Source organism: Pteropus vampyrus, unplaced genomic scaffold (genome assembly GCF_000151845.1).
Source record: "Pteropus vampyrus isolate Shadow unplaced genomic scaffold, Pvam_2.0 Scaffold2, whole genome shotgun sequence".
Lineage (NCBI taxonomy): Eukaryota > Metazoa > Chordata > Mammalia > Chiroptera > Pteropodidae > Pteropus > Pteropus vampyrus.
Genome location: NW_011888783.1, coordinates 3,534,680 through 3,548,642, shown reverse-complemented (window position 1 = coordinate 3,548,642; position 13,963 = coordinate 3,534,680). Strand labels below are relative to the sequence as shown.

Sequence of the window (13,963 nt, the reverse complement as noted above, 5' to 3'; positions counted from 1 at the left end):
CAGTTAGGGGCATTCTAGTTATGCCCATAAATTTTAGATGTGGCCCATATCCATTTTATTATACTAAGCTAATATTTGTCTTTAAATTGTTGCCTTTATTAATTAAAGTGTTATTACTGCTGTCATAAATATTTTTAAATTAAAAATTCAAAATTAAACCCTTTAATTCTTCCTCCCTCTACTTATGGCAAAGCAGGAAAAAGGTAGATTTTTATAGTCACAGGTTGTAGATGAAGGTTTATACTGCAGTAAATGCTAGTGTTATGCTATAATAGCTCTGGTGTATTTCCAAACATTCATGTGATCTCAGAGAAAGCAAACTTCTCTTAGTATTTTTTTTTTGAAATAGGCAAAATCTTGGCTACTGTAATACTCAGATTGTGCTGTTTTATTTTAACTTTTGGAACTAGTCATTATCATGTGTAACCCAAAATGTACAATGTTTAAAGCATAGCTATTAAGTCATGTTGTTGATCTTATATTAAGGAAAACTGGTAGACTGTCAGTTACCCAATTTTTTGTCTTTATTGATTTTTTAAAAATTAAATATTAACAACTATATTGAGATATTCCCATATCATATAATTTACCCATTTAAAGCACACAGTTCAGTAGCTTTTAGTATATTCATAGAGTTGTGTAGCCATCACCACAATCAATTTTAGAATACTTTTATCACCCCCAAAAGATACCCTGCACCTATTAGCAGTCAGTACCCATTTCTTTTCTATCTCTAACAACTAGTAATCTGCATTCTATCTGTATAGATTTACCGATTCTGGACATTTCATATAAGTGGAATTATTTAGTATTTGGTCTTTTATGACTGGCCTGTTTTACTAAGAATAATGTTTTTAAGGTACTTTCATGTTGCAGCATGTATCAGTACTTCACTTTTTAAAAATTGCTGAATAATATTTCCATTATATGGATAATAATACCCCATTTTGTTTATGCACTCATTGGTTGATAGGACATTTAGGTGATTTTTCACTTTTTGACTGTTATCAGTAATGTTACTTGTGAATATTTGTGTACAAGTTTTTGTGTGCACACATTTTTATTTCGCTTGGTTATATACTTGGGAGTGGAATTACTGGGCCATGTGAAGAGCTGCCAGGCTGTTTTCCTGAGCTCAGAGTTGTTTAGCCATAAGCTCAATTCACAGAAGGTAGCATGCTTGAAATTCAAGGATACTAATAATGTAGCAATAACAATGAATTCTGCTAGATTTGTCAAGTTAGATAAGAACTTAATTACTACCACAAGCAGAAAATTTAGGAATTATGCTTTCAAATAAATGTTTTCAGTGCTCTAAGAGTTTTTGTTTGGCTTTTGTGCTGTGTCATGAATGAAAATGCTGAGATTTGAAATTCTATTTATTATAAGAATTAGAAGAGGTAGGATTTTGTATGAACTTAAATTATAAGTAATTTTTAAAATTGTATAAGAAATACATCTTTATTGTCAGAAAATATAGAAGGCATAGAGGATACAATTTAAATCCCCTGTAATCGTTTATAACTCTATGTATCACTTGTTAGTGTTCATATTTTCTTTTTCTGCATATGTATGCATATATACATAAACATAAAAAAATTAAATTTAAAATTGTGTTTACACTAGATATGCTTTTTCCAAAATGATTTTTAATATTATTTGAGTGCTTAAGGATGTGCTAGGTACTTTCTAAGCATTTCATGTATTTTAATTTATTCAAGCATTATGACTTGCTGAGATTATTACTTGTAGTTTACAGATGAGAATATTGAGACACAGTGAAGTTCAGTTACTTGCCCATGATCAAAAGCTAGTAAATGGCACAAGTAGGCAATTTGGATGTTTTCTTACACTACTATTCACTGCCTTGCTGTACATGAACCTTTTTGTACATAAATCTTTGTACCGTCTTTCTATACATGACTTTTTGTTTGCCTGTATGATTATAGCAGCTTCCGAGAAGTGTATTACTGGTTTGATATGTAAGTAACATATATGCATTCCTCCATACCCATTCATTTCTTAAAAAGAACTGTAGCAATGGCTTACATAAAGAAATAAATATATGTTCGTGGAAGTACTTATCACAGAAAATTATATCAGGTATTTGAAATAATGTTGTTGCTTTCATATTTTGTAGATAAGCCACACAATCCTATGGTAAATGCTGGAGCAATTGTTGTGACTTCATTAATAAAGGTAAAATGTTGACATTTCCTTTTAACCTAGTAAATTTTTTAAATGAGGCATAAAGGTGAATTTTGGAATCTTTATGTAGAGCTGTTTTAAAGTTTTCTTTTGGTGTTAAAAAATTAATGTTATGGTTTAAAATTAGGATATTTATTTGTATCAACATAAATGATGTAATTTCAAGGGCAAAATTAAAAACAGATGACTCATTTTAAATTTCAACAGTTATTCTTGACCTGAAAATGGTAAAAATTCAAAAAGAAGTCTCTGCCGAACATTATAGGCACAGAAGTTTTTCTTCTTAAAGTTTTGATATTTTTTTTTCTTTCTCTTTCTTTTGGCTCTTCTAGAATGAACAGATATAAACAGTTAATAGCATTTTACTGTTTAATGTTTGTCATCAACATATGTAGGAACAAATGTTCTGGTACTTTGTGTTAAGACAAAGTACATTTACCTTTGAATATTCTCAAGTCCTGTATACTTTCATGAACTATAATCATGATTTTCATTTGAACTTGTTTTGTTTTACTTCATATAATAACTAAAATAAATAAGATTTATTCCAATTATTGTTATATTATTTTTCTTATGTTTTGGTTTGCATTGTATGTTTTGATTTTTTTTTTTTTTTTTTTTTTAGTGTCTGGTTTACCTTAATAATTGGAAGCTCTAATTTTGTTTGAAATAAGTATTTGAAAATGGTTCTATTGTGTGATACTGTTTAGATTTTTAATTTCTAATTGTAAATTTCAGTTATATTAAAAATATTTCATTTGTGTTTGGAACATTTATATACTTTCTTCAGTAAATCTGTGCCTATCTATTCCAAGCTTGAAAAAAAAACGTAACTACATGGCTTCATTAGATGCATTACTGAGGGTGGGCTATCCTGGTTACACAAAAATGTTTCAGTATAAATTATGCTCTTGGCCCAAATAATAAAAATTCATCTGATTTGCTTACTAGAAATCCTCTCTTTCATGAATTTTATATTTTCATGAGAATAGCCCTTTAAAGTAGAAGACTATCTTGAGAATATATATGTTTAGTTATTTTAGGGCAAATGTTTCATAAGCATTGGCCCACTTAATTCTTATAACTCTAGTTAAGTAGATATTATAGCCAAGTGTTATTTTTTAATGTAACTAATTTTAATAAGCTATGCAAATGTTCATTTTTTATATAACTATTTTACATAAGAGAAAAGTTGTCAGTTTGAGGTGAAAGAAACTATTTGTTTATTGTAGAAAATTACAGTATGAATATGTGCTGGGCACAGTTTTGCCTTTAGGTAGCTTACCTAAAGGTTATAGTGTGGGCCCTTAAAATAAAATTCAATAAATACTGCAATGAGAGAAAAGTCTCATTAATAATTGTTAGATTTGAACAAGTAACTGAAATTAGAGATAAGGAAAGTTATAATATAATGTACGTGTTAATGCTTGATGAAAAAACCATTAGAATGGTTCTGAACTTTTTTTGGATCTTCCCAGAAAAAATGTTCAAGTATAATATGATTTTATATAAACTTCTGGGAGTTCACAGATTCTTTGATGCTTGATCCATGGATCCCAGTTTAAGAACTCTTTCACTGGAGAAAAATTAACATGGCACACCAATAGTATTTTCAAGAAAAGGCATATATAAATTATTAATAGAATCCTTCCTTAACTGCATGCAGTTAAACCATCTTTATTTTAATGATTCATGGATTTAATATACCACACTGAAATGCTGCATGTGGAAAATGCATGTCTGGTCATATCATAATGTAACTTCATTATTTTCACTTACCACGTTCATTCACAAGCCATAAACTATACATTGAGCCACATTAATGTGAGCACTTAGAAACAGTTAAAACGTGCATACACAAGTGTGGTTCAGTGTCCAACAGTGCAAAAATTTAACTGAGTCATCTTATATTTACAAATTCGAGAAGTGATTGTAAATTTATAGAAATTTTAAATTTACTGACAAAGTTGGAGGCTTTGGGGTATGGTTCATATTTAAGGTCACTTTCTTTGAATTTTTGTTTTGTTTTTAGAAGGTGTTTTACAAGTTTTGTTTTGTTTTAAATGAAGTTCATCTAAATCTTGGAGGGGTAAGCCTGCTCTGTAAAACTGCCCCAGTAAATAATACTTTTCTTATATTCTTTTTAAAAAACAATTCAAAACACTTATAAATATCCGTATGTGATCTCTGCAAGTTGTATGATCACATAATATTTATGAATTGGTCATTGAATTTGAGGTAATAAAACCATAACCAAAAGGGTCTTCATCTCAGCCCTGTTTATATATAGATGCAGTGAGGAAACGGAGACTGGATAGGTTCTTACAGCAGCAGAAGTGGGCTTGAGCTAAATCTCCTGATTTTTTGTTTGCTGTTCATTATAATTCCTTCTGCCATATTTAATGTAGGTGTTTGCTGTTTCTCTTGATGGCATCTTTGTCTTTACCTAGCACAGTTATATTATCCAAAAACCAGAAATTTTATTTTCTGAATTTTCATTTATACTAAAGGTACCAATTTATTGGCTTAAAAGTCACATCTGATTTTCAGTGGTATATATAGGCATTCTTTAGACATCAGTCGGTGCCTACTATTTGTAAGAAACTAGGCTCTTTTCAAGGAGTTTACATTTGAATACTCAGAGCCTAGATATTTTACTGTGGCTACTAGATGTGAATTCACTTTTTTAGCTCTTTTAGTTGAATACCTTAAAGCTATTTTTTTCTGTCAAAAATCAAGATTTTATTACGGTACTATTAAAACATTCTCCTCATGTCACTTCCCCTCCCACACACAAGAAAATTAAGTAGAGTCTTTAGTAAGACTCTTTATTTCATAATTTTGTAGTATTGATATTTTTTCCTTGTAGGATTGGTGGTGATCCTCAGGAAATGGGGGAAGAGGCAGAGCAAATGTTCAAAAGGATTAGCAGATTGTGGAAAAAAAAGGAGGATTTGGACAGAAGGAACCTGTTGCATAAATTCTTAACTACTAAACTTATAGAAAACCGCCAATATTTAAAATTTTAAACAAAGCTATATAGGTAAATACCTTCATAAAAAGAAATCTTATTTTGTACATAAAATGCACATAATTAAAAAAATCAAAGGTACTATACTTCCTCTCTTTTTCTCTGTGGTAGCTACTAAATTTAAAAATACTTTTTGATGCAGTTTGTTTTATTTGATGGTAATGTGGTTGCTGATTTAAAGGAAAGAGGGAAAATAAATTTGAAAGGAGCACAATTATTTTGGATAAATATCAATATCCTTATGTAATTTTTTCTTTTCTAGTGGTAAAAATTTCACCTAGTTTCAGTTTAAAAGGTCTGGTGATAACTTGAGGGTTAGAGTGGGAAAATGAGGACAGCGTATTACAAGATAATTACCGTACTTCTTTTTTTTTATTTTAAAGATAAAGAGTAAGTTACGTTGTCTTCTATGTTTGTCTCTAGTCTAGTGGTAGTTTCTAGTTTTTGTTATTTGAGGAAGCTCAAATTTTTAAAATCATAAGTATTTTTGAATTTAAAAAAATCAGAGTTTTCGCTCTCAAAAATAATTTAATCATGCTCCATAAAAATCAAGACAAATTTAGTTAATATGTATGTAATGCTCAGTTTGGTCATGTTAGCAATAACCTGTTAGACTTGTTTGTAAGCCACATTTTTAAGGTGGTTTGTGGCTTGGGGGACCAAAGAGCAATGGATGATGCCCTGGACTTAGTGACATTCATAACAAAGGATTTTATTGATTTATTTATTTCATGCTTATATCAATTGATGTAATTGAGGTTTCTTTTAAATGAAAGCAGATAATTTATTGCCAATAGAATTCACTTTTCTGTTACTGTATTTTTAAGGTTCATCTATGAAAATACTAGACTTACAACATTATTTTTTACCTGTAATATCTATTATAATCCTCCAAATATTTAACTTTAAATTAGTTTCTGTGGCAAGACTAAACTAGGAGTAGTTTCTAAAATCATTTTCAGTTACCTCTTTTTGCCTCTTTTTTGTATGCCACTTTCCTCTGTGATCTCTGATTTTCAATTGGCTTTTATATCTCCATGCTTATGAAGATGCATGTAAATCAAGTGATTTACACAGAGTAACTGATTAATGCAGTTACTTTAAATGAGTCATTTTTATGTTAAATTTATTGGCAGATATCCCTGTTAACTGACATTTTCGCCTATTATGTGTAATACATGATTCAATTCACGAGTATGTTGTAAAAACAGGTTGTAAAAGCATTCCAATATAGTTATTAATTCTTTTATTAGCCATTGTTAAAACTCAGTGCCTATCAAATTTTCATTCATAAAGTTTTCAAAGGAATGTAAATATCAGTTCTTTAACCTGATAGGTATGTTTATAGAAAAGTAATATGTATAAATTTCTAATCTTACTACCCTATTTAAAGAAGCCACGTGATTTGCTTTTTAAAAGTCATTTGGTGCATGAATTAGAAATTTTGGTAAATATATTTTGTCTAATTGTTTTCTTAAAAGTTTTTTTACTATATTATTTACTATAACTTTTTCAAGATTAAAATAACATGATATCTAATAATGCTGCATAGTTTTTTTAAAACTGATAAACATATCCTTGTGTATGGAAATTCTTTTCCAAGAGATAAAGTGACATTGGTAGTTTTAAAACTACCAATTTTCAAATTTCAGTTTTCATGTATGCGTATAATCTGTCTTTTGTCCAAATTTTCTCCCACTCTCATGTTTCCCTGATTTTACCGTGGTGCATTGCTTCAGGTTATAAAAACCTCTTGGGCACCAACAAAAGAGAACATTTTGAAATAATGGAGTCAGTGGTATTGATATGTGAATCACTGAAATGACTGGGAACAAGTCCTCTTGTATACCAGGTTGTTTCCACAACCTGATTTCAACAAAATGGAATGCAAAGAAGATCTACACAAGTTGTTAGTTTTTAATAACAGCATTAAGCATAATTTTTGAGGATAGATTACTGTGACTTTTATATGTAATGAGATCGATATGTAAAGTACTGAGTGACATTGCTGTAATAAAATCTTTTCTATTTCCATCTACTCATGGACTCTGAGGAAGATGTCTCAACTCATACATCCGTAAAAATTTTAAATAGTAAGAGAATTAAAATTCTAGTAGAAGAAAATATCCACTGATACATGAACTAATTAAAAATCAATTACTATTTCAAAAGGAAAGAAACTATTCTAAAGGAACAATTTTGTAAATTAGCGTGAGAAATTATTAGCAAATAAACATTTTCCTTTAACTGTATATGAGAATTTACAAAAATACACATTAAATAAACAGAATAGTATAACCAGCCTCTATGTGCCTATTCCTTTTTAGTTTTCACATCTGTTCCTCCACATTGCTGTTCCCCACTTAGATAATGATGGTTTTTTTTTACAGTTCATGGTTTTCCTTTTTTGGAGTGGGGGGTATTTTTGTGTTATTTTTTTTTTTTCCTCTAACATCTTTTCAAATAAACTTTATGCAGTAACTTTTTCAAAATTAAAATAATATATCTTGTTATTAGATCCCTAGGGTACATAAAATATTTCCAAGAGATACAGGGGCAAATATATTTTATTGACTTAAGGTAAATGCTATTTTCAGGATACATAATAAGAACAAACATTAATCAAATGCTTTTACATTTACATGAGGAACTTTAGGAGAGGCTTTTCTTGAGTCAACACACAATTTTTTACGTTATCTGCCTAGAACATTTCAAGTAGCTTACCCAAATTTTTTATAATGATAGACAAGTGAATATCATTTGTTTCTTAAAAACAGCATAAGAGCAAAACAATCGTACTTGAATTTAGTTAAACTGCAAAGAATGTGACCATAATCTAGAGTCGAAACTTTTTTTTAATTCAACATGACAGATAGATAAAGAAAATTTGTATCTTATAGGGCACAGGTTAGGTCAGAGAATGAAAGTTCAATATAGCTTGTTTATTTTATATCGATTATTTGTATAACCAGTAATTATCCATGTAACATCTCAGTTAAAATGCTGACATCCTTTTCCAAAAGAGTTGGGGTTTTTTTTGTGTGCTTTTTCAAAAGGTTTAAAAAAAGGTTTTTGTGGTTTAAATGTTGTTACATATTTTACAGCATTAGGATCTATGGAATATTTTGACAACTGCAACAGTTCAATGAAGTTGGTAATTTCTTCTTTTAATTATTTTTCATTGAACAGCTTTGGAGTTACATTTCTACATTTTGATTTCTGGTGTATTATAAGGAAAGAAAACTTAAAATATGTCAAAGGACACATTAGAGAAAATACATAGTGATTACAATATGGTTGTAGCTAAATTATCCTTATCTTGTTTAAGCTTTGTTAATACTTAATTTTGACGAGATAGTGTCAAGATAGTGTGGTGTTCTTTTCAGCCACTGATTGTATATGTGTGATTGCACATCCTATCTCAAATAAGTTGATTTGTAAGGTTTCACAGATTATCAGCCACATCCTAATTCACTTGTAAAGTGGAGATTGAACCTGGCTTTTTTCAAGTAAAGAATACTCTGATACAGGTTTTGTCCCCATAATAAAATTTTAAAGTGTAATGTTTTGGATTTTTTGAGGAAGAAGTTAAATTTCACTTTTAAAACTTTAGTTGTCAAATTATTTTATTTTAAACCTGTTTTAAGAATTAGAGATGTATTGTTTCTCTTGGGTGCATATCACCAATTAATACGTTTGATTTCAGATCTACAGCTTACTGCTTTGTAAACTTCGCTGAGGTAAAATGAAACCATTTGGCTACTTGAACTGATCTACATTACATAGGTTTTTCCTATTGACATTTGCAGTAGCTAACATGTCAGAAATAGAAGTGATGAAACAATACATCTTCCACGTTCTGAATTGGAATAATGCTAAACACAAATGTAGCTAATTTTTTAGAGACTATGAAATAATATATATATATATATATTTTTTAGTTCAAGTTTTGTTATATAACCAGTGAGATACTAAAGGTAGAGCTTTCTCTACACTAGTTAAATCCAGTATGTTTGCATATACTAGTAATTACAAAAGATTAGTTTTGTAACATAACTCATTTTTCTAACTCATATTGATTTAAGGTTATTTTTAAAGTATATGTAGATTTTTCTTAATTAAAAACTATAATTTATATATACTTAGTTCTTTTCTAAGGGTGAAACTTTATTTTAAGTTTTTTTAAAATGTGAAATTAAATAAATAGCATATATTCTAGCAGATTATCTGTTGTCATGAAAGATAAGGGGATTTGGGGTAACTTGTATTTAAAATTTTGTAAGTTTGGGTTGGGTAAAGATATACTTAAAATAAAGCATTCCCTTGGTAATTCAGATTCATTCTCAACATTTGGGTATTAATGAAAGAATATGTATATAGTTTATGTAAATATTAAATTACTTTAGTAGAAGTATTTCTTAGACTTAAAAGTACTAATGTGCAGTATATTAATTATAATGATAGCAGTTTGAAATTTTGATATTCACTTAAAACTTAACTGCAGTGGTGCCTACATTAACATTTATGTCTCATTTTTTTGCAGCAAGGAGTGAATAATGCTGAAAAATTTGACTATGTAAGTGCAATATAGAATTCAGTTTTCATGCTACATTCTATATATATTTGTTTTTGGATACTGATAGTTTTTAATTTTGGTTTATAGGTGATGCAGTTTTTGAATAAGATGGCTGGTAATGAATATGTTGGATTCAGTAATGCAACGTGAGTGATTTATGACTTAGGTTTTTATAATGGTCAGTCCTTTTTAAATTAAAAATCTAGATTATGGAATTTTATTTTAATTTTTAATTTTTTAATTTTAATTTTTTTTTATTTTTTGGGCGGGACAACCCTTGGTTGACCTCACAGAATGCAAGGACCTTGTCAAATTACAATCTTTTATTTTTTTATTTTTTACGCCTTCAGCACCTGGTCTTCCTAGGTGGCCTCCCATCTAAGTACTAACCAGGCCCGACCCTGCTTAGCTTCCGAAATCAGAAGGATCGGGCTTGTTCAGGGTGGTATGGCTGTAGACTAGAATGTTATTTTAAATACTGTTTTGTTACTCCATATATGTATGCACACATTGTGTTTAGAATTAGTCTATTTTTCCTTGTTAGTCGTAGAACTTCAGTGAATAATTACCTAAAATTTCATCAATAGAGGCAAATGAATGATTTTTATATTACCTGAGGTGGGGGGGGGACACTTAAAATGCTTAACGTAGTTTTGATAAACAGCTTATGGTAATCGTGGAATTAGAAAGGACCTCAAATATACCTTAAATTACTGGCACTTAATTTTTGTCTATAATACCTGCCTTACCACTCTTAATTTCTCTGCGCCTGGCTAACCTGATTTTTACCTTAGTTTTTTATTTTGAAATTGGCAAGTCTACAGAAAAGTTGAAAGAATAAATAACTATCTGAATATCTTTCACTTATTTTTTTGATTAATATTTTATGTCATTTGCTTTTTCTTAACCTCTCTCTTTAGAAAGTTAAAAATATGTGTGTATCTCTACATACATGTATATGTACATATTCATGTATGTGGGGTTTTTTTCCTGCAACTGTTTGAAATTAAGTTGTAGACATTATGACATTTCACTCTTAAATAACTCAGCACATGTATCTTAAGAATAAGGGTATTCTACATAACCATAATACCATCAACACTTAAGAACATTAACATTAATTTTTAGATATCATGATATTAATCAGTATGCAAATGTCCCCAAATTTCCCTAAATGCCTCTTATGGCCTTTCCCTTCCCCCCTCCCTCCCCAGGAACCAGTCAAGGTTGATGCATTTCATTTGTTAATGTCTCTTTTGTCTTTTAAAAATAAAACCATCCCCCTGCCCTAGACTCTTGCTTTTTAAAAATTGTATAAAACAGCTTTTTTTTGAAGGGTGCCACCCAGTTGTTTTATAGAGCAGGAATTAACTAACTTTTTCTATGAAGGACCAGATAATAAATATTTTAAACTTATAGTCTCTGTTACAACTACTTAGTTCTACTGTTTTAGTAGGAACGTAACCATAGACAATATGAGGCTGTGTTCCAAAAATCTTACTTATAAATCAGGCAGTAGGTTGGATCTAGTCCATGGGCTGTCATAGATAGTCCCTGTTTTGATTAATAGATCTGGTGTTTCCTTGTGATTAGATAAAACTTAAATAGTTTTGGCATAAATACTAAGTGATGCTTTGTATTTCACATTTCAGAGGGCAAAATTTTTCAGATTATTTGCCTTTCCAACTTCTATTCATCAGCTTAAGTATCTTTTCCAGGAAATTTTCATTAATCTCATCTTGCCCCTCTTCTGTGCTTTCATATTAACATGTTTTATTGAACTTATTTTATATCTCTCTTTGCCCGGTCATCACCATTAGGCTCTGACCTGCTTAAGATCTGGATAGTATCTTCCAATTCATTCCTGTATTCCAGTTACCTGTCAGATATAGGCTTTTGATATAGTGTTTGATGACTAGAACTATGTGCTAGGCACTGGTAGGCTCAGTAGTTAGTCCTTTATCCATACTATGTTGATTTTTGTTTTAAAAAAGCATGGCAAATTGACATGTTTATTTTCAAGATCTTTTTCATATCCACATCGTTTTCAGACCATAGAAATACTAACATATACAGTTAGAAGGGGCTGTCCACTGTGATCAGTAATACAAAGAGTTTCATCCATAGTTCCTCTTTTTTCAGCAGTCTTCTGGACACTTGTAGGTTGAGCTCTCAACTATATATCCAGAGTTGTGGAATTAAATCTATCTAAATCAAAACTCATTCTTTTTCTTCCCAAACTGCTCTTTGCTCTAGGGATCCCATGTCAGTTGATACTGCCTTTCTTTCTGTACACTTTGTTAGAATTCTAGACTTTGTAACAGACTTTACACTGTTTCTCTTCTTTCCCATCAATTCTGAAGACTTGCCCAGCCGCTGCCATGTTTGATAATCCCTCTCCTTCCCCTCTTATCACCATTAGCTATGTTCAGGCTTCCTGTATGTATCTCATTACAGTAGTCACCTAATAACATCACTCATCCTTTTTCCTCTTTTCCCAAACTGATGTCAGAGCTCCCTTTCTAAAATGTAGATCTGTCAAGGTAACTTATGTGAAAGGCTTCAAGATTTCATTTTGTAGGGAATCAGAAGCTGTTAACATTTTTTAGCATTTATCAGTCGCGATAATTTGGTCCCAGTCTCTTTTGTTAATTTGATATTTCTCCACTTTTCTACATGAATCCCATTTCAGAATATTTGCAGTGAAATCCTGTCTTTTTATTTTTATAACTTTGTTTATACTGCATGATATTTGCTACTGCCTGGGCTTCCCTTTGAAATCTGTTAATCCACTGAATGCTGTAGGGCTCATTTCATGTGTCCCTTAGCGAAATTTTCATGGATTCCCTAAATTGGAATTGACTGTTGTACTTTTGAGGGAGCGAGAAGATTCTGTAATTTTCGAGTGTGTTTTAATGGTGGAGTATTTGATAATTTAAAAATTAACTGCTTTATTCACAAAATATGAAGGCTAAGAAGGGCCTACTTAATTTCAGTCCTTTTACAGCTGAGAAAATTACAGTTGAAAGAATTGTCACTTAAACGACTTGCCTAAGGCCACATAGCTAGCAAGTGTATTGATGGAACTGAGACTAGAACCCAGCAGTCTTGACTATTAGGTCACTATTCTTTATATTGAACATTGATATACAAATTATACTACCGGACAACCAGACTTTTACAGAAAATAAATAAAGCACATTTTTTCTTTCTTCTAGGTTTCAGTCTGAAAGAGAAAGTGGAGATCGAAATTTTGCAATAGGATATTACTTAAAAGAAAAAAAGGTTTTTAAATTTTATTTTTGTTTCAAATTGTTTTTTTTTTACTTAAAAAAAGTGAAGAACTCAACAATAGCTTTTAAGCAACTAGCTATTACTATTTAAGGTGCAGGAGTTTTTGCAAAACACTCATGAGTTAATGCTATCAAAGTGTTAATATTTTTTTGTTAATAAATTATTTGTATCTGACAGTATTCAAATATTTGGCTAATTATATTAATGCAAATTTTCCTTAAGGTTTCACCCATTTACTCAAAAGTAGAATGCCTGACTGTTGTTGATTACACTCGATTTTTTTAAGTGGCTAGTCTAGTAACTTAGTTTATGAATCAGTTTATTTTTGTCAGTTAAACTAGTATTTAGAAATCTATATATGATGTAACTTTGCTTTATTCATTGTTTCATGGTTATACCCTTTTATAAGTTATGCGCTCTTTTGTTTTTGATTAAAATGAAACATTTATGTACATTTTAAATTTAATCCTTAACCTATGTTGCGTATATTTTTTTCCCGTGTTCTTATGTTTTTAATTGCCTTTCTATTTTTTCAGTGTTTTCCAGAAGGTACAGATATGGTTGGTATATTAGACTTCTATTTCCAGGTAATTTACTTTAAGTGTATGAATTTGTGTATAAATGGATGTGTCACATTTTGCAGAATATAGATGTCTCTGAAATCTTGGCTCTAAGCCAGGAGAAAATACATTTCCCATTGACTTTCAAAAAAAAATAATCCTCATGAAAGTCTCATGTCTGTATTTCCTAAAAAGTCAGGAGTTAGAATGTAATAGGGAACATTTTTTTTCCTATAAAAACATTATATTTAAGCATGTCAGAAATAACATACAGTTCTCGAATTTGGCTTCTCA

The 13,963-nt window shown here is 30.2% G+C and overlaps 1 protein-coding gene and 1 pseudogene across 2 annotated transcripts in view; one reads left to right on the top strand and one right to left on the bottom strand.

Moving 5' to 3' along the window:
* The window catches only part of GLS (glutaminase), a 93,557-nt gene that overhangs the window by 43,789 nt on the left and 35,805 nt on the right, over positions 1 to 13,963 (top strand). For both annotated transcript variants that reach the window (XM_023528772.1, XM_011355947.2), the window contains exons 7-11: positions 2,141 to 2,199; positions 9,783 to 9,815; positions 9,903 to 9,961; positions 13,034 to 13,100; positions 13,646 to 13,696. In XM_023528772.1, coding sequence (XP_023384540.1) covers positions 2,141 to 2,199; positions 9,783 to 9,815; positions 9,903 to 9,961; positions 13,034 to 13,100; positions 13,646 to 13,696 — 269 coding nt within the window. The remainder of the gene's footprint in view (positions 1 to 2,140; positions 2,200 to 9,782; positions 9,816 to 9,902; positions 9,962 to 13,033; positions 13,101 to 13,645; positions 13,697 to 13,963) is intronic.
* On the bottom strand, positions 10,157 to 10,274 carry LOC111739335 (annotated as a pseudogene).